The sequence below is a fragment of the Chiloscyllium punctatum genome, chromosome 23, assembly GCF_047496795.1.
Source record: "Chiloscyllium punctatum isolate Juve2018m chromosome 23, sChiPun1.3, whole genome shotgun sequence".
Lineage (NCBI taxonomy): Eukaryota > Metazoa > Chordata > Chondrichthyes > Orectolobiformes > Hemiscylliidae > Chiloscyllium > Chiloscyllium punctatum.
Window position 1 is genome coordinate 91,140,569 of NC_092761.1, and position 11,572 is coordinate 91,152,140.

An 11,572-nucleotide genomic window follows, 5' to 3' on the forward strand; every position below is an offset into this window, starting at 1 on the left:
AGCGAAATAAAGGGAATAAAAAAAGAGAAAGGGTACATTACTTACAGGTATTCATTGTTTCTAACTTATGCTATGAGAAATAAAGTTAAAAAGATAAGCAGTACAGCCTTTCCATAAAGGACCTGCAGTAGATCAGTGCAGTGGGCTTCCACACGTGGTGTGGCCAGGCTTGCAAGTGGCTGATCTCCCCCAGCAGTCCCCAGTCCAACAATCATCCCCACTTTGGCCATGCCTCCAGCCCGCTCTACCTCGGGGTAAATGGGAAATAAACGGAGGGAGCAGAGGAGCTTCATGTGGAGCGTCCTATCCACTGCCATCTTGACTGGAGGAATAGAGGGATACGGGCCATTTGAGGCAAAGGGTTTTTTACTTTAGAAAGGTATTGTGTGTCACTGTATTCTTGGGGAGCTGAAGGGCCTGTTCCTGTGCTGTACTGTTCTTTTGTATTTATTCTAAAATCCTTTTGTATTCTATGAATGTGTTGGTGAGAGCCTAATAGTTTCATTCCACTTGTGTGCAGGATAAAAAAGTCGAGGATGTTGGGAAAGCGGACGTGAAAGATCCAGAATCGAATAAAACTGAGGAGGTTAAAAAGCCAAAAGGACCCAAAAGGCTGAAGATTAGTGAGAATGTGACTGTGGCATTGGAAATCCAGGACCTGCCAGATCTGTCACAAGAGGAAATGAGCAAGTCTCAAAAAAAGTAAGAACTGCTTATTGATTAAACTTGCTTCTAGTGAGGCAGAGAAACGTTTGGAGGCGAGGGAGACAATTTTTAGATTTTACACACACATAAATATTCTCAGTCATTTTCTTAATTAGAGACTGCGATAGGCATTGGGAGTATTCAGAAGATAATTAGAATTAATGATCTGGATGTAGGTTTGCTTGCTGAGCTGGAAGATTCATTTTCAGACATTTCGTCACCAAAGTAGGTAACATCTTCAGTGAGCCTTAGGACAAAGCTTCATCTGGAGGCTCACTGAAGATGTTACCTCCTTTGGTGATGAAACGTCTGGAAATGAACCTTCCAGCTCAGCAAGGAAACCAACATTCAGAACCTCAACCTGATCTACAAATCTTCTCAACTCGCTAGATTTAATGTTATCAGGGGTGCTGTATGGGAACTTGTACTTTGGTGGGTCTTGCTGCAACCTGCCATTAGTTGAGTTATCCAGCTCTGGCCACAGTTACCAGTAAACCCTACCCAATGCTGGCTTCAGCTGTTTTGACACTTGCTGTCTGTGTGTACTTCAACAGCCATTCATTCATTCCCACGTTTTCATCCAGGCTTCAGGATCTTACAGACAGAGACCTCCAAAAACAAGAGCATGAAAAGATGGCCAATTCATTAGAAGCTTTTATCTTTGAAACACAGGTAAGCTATACTATCACGTGTAATTCTGACCAATTATAATGTCCAATATGCACACCAGATCTTTGGAGGTAACTGATGATTACTGGCCAACACCACCAGATCTTCAGCTCCAAACTCTTGTAGCTTGAGGAGGTTTGTTAGGAGAATGCTGTGCATCTCAAGCTGGCAATGTATGTAAAAGGGACAGGCTGGAGTGTACTTCATAAGGGGCACTGGTACTGGTTGAAGGATGTGCTGCCCTCAGTGTAGACCTGCTGCCTTCACATAAGAGTTGGTGCAGTTGTAGTCACAGCCTTGCAATGCAGCCAGTCTTGGTGTTGTGCAGTGACACACTGCAAAGGCATGTACTTTTCTGAAGGCTTTGTAGCGATCCAGTAAACATCAGTCCTGCATCTTACCCTTAAAAAGAGAACTTATTTTCCCACCCTTTCTTAAAGCGTGTTTTTGTCAGTCTGTAGGTAGTTGGGGGTTCTGTTTGAAATTGTTGGGGGGTAGACTGTAGGGTTTATCCATTGCTGAACTAATGCTTTTTACTTTCTAAAGGAATTTTATTGAATGTTTGAGACATGACTGCAGAGTGTAGCTGTCAGCAATCTTCAAGGACGATCTAGTTAAGAATTTAGGCTGGAGTGGAGAGAGATATATTGGTGCCATATTCTGTGTATATAGTTCTAATAACTAATGTTCGGTGGTAATATGGGAAGAGGCTATATAATTAAAAGCCTTGCTGGAAGATAAAATTGAGACTGTCATCAAACAGTTGTGTTGACTGGAATCTCAGAGTCATTGTGAGGGTGGTAGTTACAATTCTGTAATCCAAATACTTGGTTGTGTGCATAGAACAGACCTGATCCAGCTGCAGTAAACACCACGTCCCAGTTGTCAGTGTGGCAATTGTAGTATTGTTTGAATTTTTATTTCGGGTGGGGCCTCTCTGTATTGTCATTTAAGTTTCGATGTCTAACCACAAAACTCAACACCCCCATCACTGAGGTCATGTTACCTTGTGACTCTGCCACTCACGTTCACCTCAGTCAGAGAACATTGTGTGTTCAATTTCCATTCAGAGAGTCGAGCACAAAAGTCTAGGTTAGTCCCTCCAGAGTGAAGCCAATGAGGCACTGCACTAATGGAGAGATTGCGTGGCCTGATGTCTCATTCGAGAGACAGAGTCTTAATTCATCGGAGGGAGGGATGTAAAGATCCTATAGCACCATTTCAAAGAAGAGCAGAGAACCTTTCCGTGCTGTGGTTAGTATTTATCCCTCTCAAACTATTTGCTCCTCTTCCCATTGCTATTTAAATAAGTTTGTGTTGAATTTTCTACATCGTGTCACTTCAGAAAATACTCAATTGGCTGTCAGGTGCTTTGGGACATCCTTTAGTTATGCAAGATGCTACGGAAATACAGGTGTTTCGATTTTAATCTTCTGGTTGAAGAGAAGTCTAATTGCTTGGGTATAATCTTTTGGCATCTGGGGAAAACTGTGACTGACCCAGCAAGTTAATGGCCTGCTATGCTGCCTTTCTGTGTCACTGGGCTGGAGAGTTCCAAGTTGGCTCTGACCTTGTGAGCAGAGACTGGGCAATCTGAGAAATGTAAAAATCTGCAGGCCCCTGCTTTTCTATCATTAATAATTTTATTCTTTCTTTGTAGTTTAGATTATTCCATGTCTCGCTTTGCTTTCTAAACCTCATGTTCACTCTACTGTTCCTCAGGACAAGCTGTACCAGGATGAGTATCAGGCAGTTTCAACACAAGATGAGCGTGACCAAATCTCGACTAAACTCAGCGAGGTCTCAAACTGGCTGGATGAGGATGGTTATGCTGCCAGCACGCAGGTTTGAGTTTGTTTTATTTGGCTGCACTTGTTATTCTGATCCTGGGGATAGCAAGCCTTAGGAACAGGCAATATTGAAAACATTTACACGAGTGCAGGCAATAAAAAGTCAGGTAAATGTGAGTTTGCAATGTCAGCCCAAGCTTTATGTAAAATTCGTATCAAGCAGTGAGTTACTTAGTGTGTTGTTTAGTCTAACAGTGATAATATTCTGAGACTGGGCTCTGGGGACCTTGATGAGTTTGTAATTTAGTATTGCCACTATTTACAGAGCCTGGCTATAAAATCCAAACACTTGAATCATTTGGTTTGTGTTGTAAGTGATGATGTGTATTGGATGTGTTTAGGAACTAAAAACGAAGCTCTCTGAGTTACGGAAGATGTGCAAAGAACTCTTCTTCAAAGTAGAAGAGAGGAGGAAGTGGCCGGATCGCCTTGCTGCACTGGATAGCATGCTCAATCACTCCACTATCTTCCTCAAGTATGTACCATGGTGAAGGCAAGCAACTCCTGCTGAGAAGTTTGATCGGTCTTTTCACTGCTCTTTATAAGTGGTGGTTCAAAGGGCAGCAGCAGTGATTGGCAAGGGATCAGTTCCATGGGCTCTAGACACCGTCAAACCTGCCTCCCAATTATTAGTGACTTACTCCACTAAGTAAGTGGATGGGATAGGTGGTGGTTAAGTCATCCAATTTAGTCTTAAGTCCATGTATTCAGGGGCCATCAGGAGGTGGATGGGATTGATGGTTTACTTATTATCACCCCAGTGGTGGTAACTGAGGTGGACTCATTTGGCACAGACTGCAAGTTGAATCAGCTATTCCCTGAATAATCTCTAGGATCTAAAATGGTTGGCTTTGAAGTTAGTGTGCTTGCCTGTGTACACAGTCAGGAGCAGGGCAGGAGTGAAGTTTCTCTCCCAGATTCTTACTGTCTGTTATCTTTGTGACTTCAGGGGTGCTCGACTCCTTCCGGAAGCTGATCAGATTTTCACAGAAGTGGAGTTAAGTACACTGGAAAAGGTCATCACTGAGACAACTGTAAGTCTGACAGAATTCCGCCATCGCTGAGAACAAAGCTGTAAACTATTTGGAATCTGACTTGAGTTTTGTAGTTGATTAATCATTTAGTACCCCTCAGGAGAGCTTGGAAGCCATGATTTTAGACTTGGGGTTTTAACTCAATTACTAATGTTTTATTTCCAGTGATGTCACCTCCAGAGTCTCAGGATTTTTGGCTTGCAACCTAGAAGTCTGAATCTGATCTTTGAGAGGGCTTCCTGCGAAATTCTGATAAGGTTTTGGCTGTCTCATTTGAGAAAGGACATAATTGCATTAGAAGCAGCTCAGAACATTCATATGACTGATAGATGGTGGAAGTTGAGGTGTATTCATTTCCAAGGAGCAGTGGACAGGTTGGGCCTTTACCCTTTGGGATTTGGAAGAATGAGAGGTGATCTCTTAAGACATATATAATTCAAAAGGGACTTGTCAGGATGGTTGCTGAAACAATCTTTACCCAGAGAGTGGTGGGGGCATGGAATGCACTGCCTGTGGGAGTGGCAGAGTCCGAATCATTGGTGACCTTTTAAGCGGCAATTGGATAGGTACATAGGTGCTTAAGCTAGGACAAATGTTCGGCACAGCACCGTGGGCCGAAGGGCCTGTTCTGTGCTGTATTGTTTTATGTTCTAATTATTCCATCGTGAGAGAAACTGAAGTAGGAGACCCTTTTACAAATAGGATGTCTCCCATTTGAGATGAGCACAGAAATTAGAAGGCCCCCCAGTCCTATGGAGAATGTTTCTAATAGTTAGGGAAATTATTTTCCCCAGAGAGCAGTGGAGGCAAGGTCATTGATTTGATTGTGATATTGAAATATTCGACTTTGATCTTATCAAGTGATGGAGTAGGTTACAGGGGTAAAGTGGTTCAGTCCTAATCATTCATTTATGTGTATGCTCTTTGACTGATTTGACTCTCTGGGAGCATATTTTCAGGTTGGAGAGTCTAAACTGAGAGGTCAGAATCTGAGTAAAAAAAATCAATGTTTTAAGATTGAGTTATTGGTACCTTTCCTCAGTTAACGATTGCGGCTCCTGGAGTATAGAATTTGAAAGTTTCAGGTCTTTCGATTGAATAAATTTGTCCTTCTCTCAACCGTGGTCTTATGGTAGAACAGACTGTAGGAGCTGTGAGACCTGTTCCTGCTCTTTATATAGAAAGGTTAATTTCTGTGAAATCATCTGAAAATGTTGAATGGAGAATGAAGCTACATATCTTAACGACATGTTTTGGAGATCTGTGCTGTAGGCACAGTAAGTAAATTCACTTTTGTAGTGTGACTGAACTAATTCTTGATTTCTGAGTGGCCGAGGTAAACAACAGTGATCCTGGGCCTGAACAATAATTATTACCCTAGGTTTTGATTCCTTACATTCAGTTATAAAATCCCTACAATGTGGAAACGGGCTCTTTGGCCCAACAAATCCACACTGACCCTCTGAAGAGTAACCCACCCAAACCCATTCCCTATTACTCTACGTTCACCCCTGACTAATACAACTAACTGAGACACCTCTGAACACTATGGGCAATTTAGCATGGCCAATTTACCTAACTCTCACATCTTTGGATTGTGGTAGGAAACCGGTGCACCTGGAGGAAACCCAAGCAAACACGGGGGAGAATGTGCAAAGTCCATGCAGTTGCCTGTGGCTGGAATTGAACCTGGGTCCCTGGCTCTGTGAGGCAGCAGTGCTAACCACTGAGCCAGGTGGTGCTGTCTTACCTTTGATGTCACACAACTGTGTTGCTTGTTATCATGTGTTGACCTCTTATGCAAAAACAACCAGTCCACCATCTTTAACTGTATCTCAGCAAATGTTAACACAATGCAGTGTATTTGAAACTATATCCTGGTGTGAGATATCAGCAGGAGCTGTGACAGTAAACGGCAATACCTAATAATGTCCAAGGCCTGGGAATATTCTGTAGTTAATTTCTATTTAACCTGTGTTTCAGAAATGGAAAAATGAGACTGTGGAAGAGCAGAATAAGCTGCCGTCCACCCAGAAACCCATCCTCCTTGCCAAGGACATTGAGGCAAAGCTTGCTCTACTAGACCGAGAAGTAAAATACTTACTAAACAAAGCAAAATTTGCCAAACCTAAGCCCCGGAAAGAGAAGAACACAACACAAGAAATGAAAAATACAACAACCGAAGACCAGAACACAACTGATAGTGAGAACATTATACCACCCACAAAAGAGACAGGGGAAGACACAGGTAAGCTTTTTGCAAAGTGTTCTAGCTAAAACAGTTATCAGGGATATAGCTGAGGAATTATAATGTGTCTAGTAAGGCTTACTGGTTAAACTTTAATAGTTTTATTTGTGAATTGAGGACATGTTGCCATTATTTCAAAGAGCATGGGATCCTGTCTCCCAGAGAGACAGCCTTCAGGGACTGTCTGCTAGGGGAGGACGGAAATATAATGTAACCATCTGATTTAAAATCTTTTTGTTTCATGTGGTTCTCATCCTGTTGTGGAAGTGGTAAGTCACTGACGTGAATATTTCTTTCTGTTAGAGCATGTAGAGGAGGTGAAACCTGGCGAGACTCCACCTACAGTAAACAAAGATCAAACCACCGTTGAGGATGATGAGGCAGAGATACCAGAGCCAGATGTATTAGAGTCCAGTAAAGGTGAGGATTAGGGTCATGTGAGTTTACTGATCTGGGCTTCCTAAAACTAAATAACTGGGAGAGATTAGGAAGAACAATACGGATAGTTGGGTTGTGTTTGAAACACTGGATTTGGAAATCAAAGCTATACTTAGTCTCAACCTTTTCTTTGTTATGACCTTTTCTCATGGAATGGAAAGAAAGCTTCCGTTATCTGTTTCTTTTTGAAGTAACTTAATCACACAAAAGTAAAGTACTCGAGGAGGCCATTTAGACCATTGTATCTGTGCTGGCTCACTAAAGAGCTAACCAATTCCTTCTATTTCTCTGCTTTTTCCCCATAATCCTATACATTCTCCCCGTCTGGTATTTATTGCATCTGCCTTTCCAGACAGTACAATCCAAATCACAGCAGTTCACTGACTATGTTTCAAAATCAAATTCGCTGTCTCTGATTCCTCTTTCACTGGTTAAATCTGTGTCTTCTGCAAACCTACCCTTTTGCATCTGGATAAATCTTTTTCCCCCTTATTTCATCAAAGCTAGTCGTTATTTTAAAATTCCTCTGAAATCCCTCCTTAACCTTCTGTGTACTAAGTGGAAGGCTCCCAGTTCTTCAGTGTCTTCACATTCCTTATCCCTGATATCATTGTTGCAAATCTCTGCATTTTTGTTATTTTCCTTCCCACATAAGTATGTTTGATTTTTAAAAAATTCTCTTTCAGGTACAGCTGAGGGAACACTAGAAAACAACTCAGACAAACACCCTCCAGATGAATTGTAACTGCTCCTGGCTGCTGCACCGGTTCTATTTATATTACATTACTTTTTATGTAATGGACCAGTCTGCCGTAATTTAACAGAGCGACGATGTGTGATTGAGAGTAGAGATGTACATTTCATTTTTTAAAAAAAAACTGGATTTTCCTGTGACAGACTTTGTTGGATAATTCTACTTGTAAAACCAAGTACGGTTCAAGTTTAAACTGCATTGTGACCAGCAGGAGGCAGTGTTTGCAGCAAGAGGTTGACGTTCAAAGGGATTTAAAAGCTTCAAGTTATTGGAAGCCAAGTATTTTTGTTCCTTGTGTGTCTTCTCCCCTCGATTGTTCTGGTTTTTATTTAGTTAATGAATGGTTATGAATGAACTTATTGCACTGAATTGAAGTATGTTCATTTTGCTTTAGTGTCTGCTTAGGGTAAGTTGAATCTATTAAATCAAACTTTTAACAGCCCTAGTGCTCGATACTCGGCTTTAAAAATAAGTCGACAGAACCATGATAAGATTGGTTTGTGAAATGTTAGTGCAGGGGCATGTCAACTCATTAGAGTGTACTACATCCCTGTCTTCATACAACCACTGTCATGTGCAGAATGTGTACAAGTACCTGGGCAAAGTTCTTTTTCTCTGCCTCCTGTAAAACTGCTCTGCTTTTTGTAGTCTTGAATGTCCCCGGCTGCTACAGGTGTGCCCCATCGCCAACCAGCAGTTGCTGATAGCAGTTGTTTCATGAAATGTAGGGGCCAGGAGTGTCGTCATTGGTGTCCCCAGTTCAGAATCAGCCATGTGTAATGCGACACTAGTTTCTGTGAAAACTCTTGCAACATGGACAGACTGAAATGACTGAATTAATCTTGAGTGGTGTGGGCACCTGCATGAATTTACTTGATGGGAAAGGAGTTTGTTATGACTTTGAATCCTGTTCTAAATATTTCCCACAAAACCCCGGTTTTTAACTCCAGTTCCTCTTGTACATTGTAGTCAGGCTCAAAATTAATCCAGTGCTTCAGTCATCGGAGCTTCTATCATTAATAATTTTATTCTTTAAAAATTGCTTAAAAATGTGGAATGAACCACTCATGCAGACTGTAGCTGTATTGTGTCTAGAGCAGTTATAAAATGGATATCAGGCCCCAAGTTGTCAGCAGGGAATCACAGGCAAGACTGTATTCAAACATGTTACATGGCACAGAGATGGTAACATTGCTTAAACTTCATGGTTTATTGTCAAACCCTGTGTGATGTTCCCCAATCTAATTGCTGCACCATAGGTAATACACTGGCCTTTGAGTTATTATCCTAGATATCAGACATTTCAGTTTTGTTTCTGGAACTGAATTCAGACAGTGGCACTCTGCAAGTGCTCACTAGCCCAATGACACTGAGAAGTTGCTGCTCCAGAGGGACTGCCAGAGTGTAATGTCGAAGCTGGCTATCTCCCTGTAAAATGAACCACTCCCCATCCATTTGATATTAAACATCATGACAGAGAAGTTTGCTCTGTGTTTTGCTCCCAATTTTAAGCCTGCCTCCTGCTGGTCGCTAGCCATTATCATCAGTCTGCTTCTGCTGTGTTTTTCTTTGTTTAGTGACAGTCCACTTGGTTTGAGTACACACTCCGAGGTTAGCTACTGGACTTGCAACTGATCTTAAGGAGTGAGGGGTTTTCTTAAAACTGTATATAGTTTGTTGAGCAAAGTGAGAGTAGAGCCTGATTTCCAGTTTAATTTTAGGGAAATGTGGGTCTCTGCATGTCACCCAAGACTCATTCAGTGAGTCGCACAAAGATTGTTACAGGGTTTTGGACTGGCCTGTACTGAAGCTTCAGCAAATTAATGGTTGTATTGTCGTTCCGTTATTGAGTAGGATTCCCTCTGTTGGAGAGAGTTTTTTTTTCTTTTGAATATCTAATTTAAAAAGTAGATTTCAACAAAATAAATTTCTAATCTTATAATGAGTTCGGTCCAGCAGCCAATGGAGGTGTTGAGAGGTACAAATGAATGTTGGGACTTGATGTGAAAAGGGACCAGGTTTCTATCTGTGCGTTTGGTTACTGGTCTTTGTCTGATGTTGAGAATGTGCACCATGTGGTGTGGATCAGGGACTTTTTCTGCACTTACAATCCCTCAAAATAAAGCAGCCAGACTCACTAAGGCTCCACTGTGTCCCTACCAGTTGTGTTTATCTGCTCTGTTGTTCCCTCTGTCCAATAAAATGTTGATATATTTTTCTGAATTTGTCATCAGCTGACTGTGTCCTGGGCCTTCTGTTTCTATCTAAGCTTAGCTGAAGTGCTATGTAAGTGAGACTGCTCTCAATCTTACACCTTTACTTTCTAACAATCTTCACCCTGCCCTCCTCGCAAAGAGCTGTCAGACCTTTAGGGGATTGGATGTGTAACTCCTCTTCCTAAACCCACGTGGAGATACCATGCTGGGAGAGGCAGGTTTAGTGTCTGCTGGTCAGCCTGCTGTGTTACTTTTGCTTCAGGAATTTTCTTGTGTGCAGAGTCGTCAATCGGTTGTGAATTTTCTGAGTAGAAGTTATTAGTTCTTTCTCAAACATAAGCTGCCTTTTAAATTGGCTTCAGTGTTACAACAAGAACCTCATTGAATTTCACACTTTGCGTTTGATTTACCTCTTGTCTTGGATTGTGATTTTTAAAAATTCATACTAAAGTGGGGAAGGATGAACTGTATTGTTTCTCATTACTGACCATGAATTCCTCCACTAACAGCTGGCAATGTGTGATCCTTATAACCCAGCATTAACTTTTACACCGCTCCATCTAATGACTGGTTCTTCCTTCAATGCTCTTCATTCTGTTACTGTGTAAGTGAACACATCTCAACTGTCAGGGGAAATATGTTTGACCAGGAGATTGAGAACAAGGCACATGTAGGGATAGCCTGTCTACTTCATCCGTCCAAAATGTTAACGTTTGATCTCACTGTTAAACCATTAAGCACACACACCTATATTGCGGTCTCTGTTTTAAATCCTCGTTCAGGTGTTCATCTCAACTTTGGATCACGAGTACAGCATGAAGACCATATTGCTGCTTTATGTAAAGTATTTTCTGAATGTAAAATAAGTTTCTGTTGAGTTAGGTAGAGAATGTGACTCTTGTTGCTTTTCAGACTTGTTCTGCCAGGTATGGTGGGCCGATGGGCAGCACCATGGTCAGCTACTCTTCTCTCAAAGTTGTGACTTGGGACTCCTCATACCAGGAAATCTCTCTGGGGAAGGAGGGATTATTCTGATCACTTATGTAAACTCGTACTAAGCTTACGGTAATGTGCCATCTAAAGGGCTCCAGTCTAATGGAGAAATTGTCCTATTAATAAAATTCAACTTAATTTTTTTAAAACTTAATTTCCTGGTATGTTTCATACGCTGCCTATACATAATTCTTGCTTGACCAGTCTGCTTAGATATTTGGGTTGGGTAAATTAACAGATTGCATTTTTTAAAAACCGCTAAGCGACAGCTTTAATGACTGGGTATTATTAAAGAGATGAGTAAATGTTTGGATGTGTTGAACTCTAGGTTCATTATAATGGTTTCCGTCCTTTGTATATTACAAATTTCAACAATTGAACTACAGAAGATATTGTCCAGTAAAATGACATGCAGTGTAATTTTAATGCAAAGCTTTTCTAAACTAATCAGTGCAAGTACTGAGTCTACCTGTCTTTAAATGTAGCCACAGCCTGGGGAGTGATTGTGAACTCAATCAGCATTCCTGTATTCACTCTGAGAGAGTTTGCAGAGCTAATGGTGAAAGGAAGGAAAGTAGAAATATATGAATTGCTCATGTAGAGAGCTGCAAGCCGAAGGGCCTCCTGTGCTATGTAACCATTCTCTGATGTAAAATTACATGCAA

At 41.3% G+C, this 11,572-nt stretch overlaps 1 protein-coding gene across 1 annotated transcript in view; it reads left to right on the forward strand.

The window, feature by feature from the left end:
- hyou1 (hypoxia up-regulated 1) overlaps positions 1 to 9,921 on the forward strand; it is a 34,998-nt gene extending 25,077 nt beyond the window's left edge. The window contains exons 18-25 of the mRNA XM_072593481.1: positions 521 to 702; positions 1,290 to 1,377; positions 3,097 to 3,219; positions 3,566 to 3,699; positions 4,174 to 4,258; positions 6,242 to 6,506; positions 6,810 to 6,926; positions 7,631 to 9,921. Coding sequence (XP_072449582.1) covers positions 521 to 702; positions 1,290 to 1,377; positions 3,097 to 3,219; positions 3,566 to 3,699; positions 4,174 to 4,258; positions 6,242 to 6,506; positions 6,810 to 6,926; positions 7,631 to 7,689 — 1,053 coding nt within the window. The 3' untranslated portion in view covers positions 7,690 to 9,921. The remainder of the gene's footprint in view (positions 1 to 520; positions 703 to 1,289; positions 1,378 to 3,096; positions 3,220 to 3,565; positions 3,700 to 4,173; positions 4,259 to 6,241; positions 6,507 to 6,809; positions 6,927 to 7,630) is intronic.
- Positions 9,922 to 11,572: the final 1,651 nt, after the last annotated feature.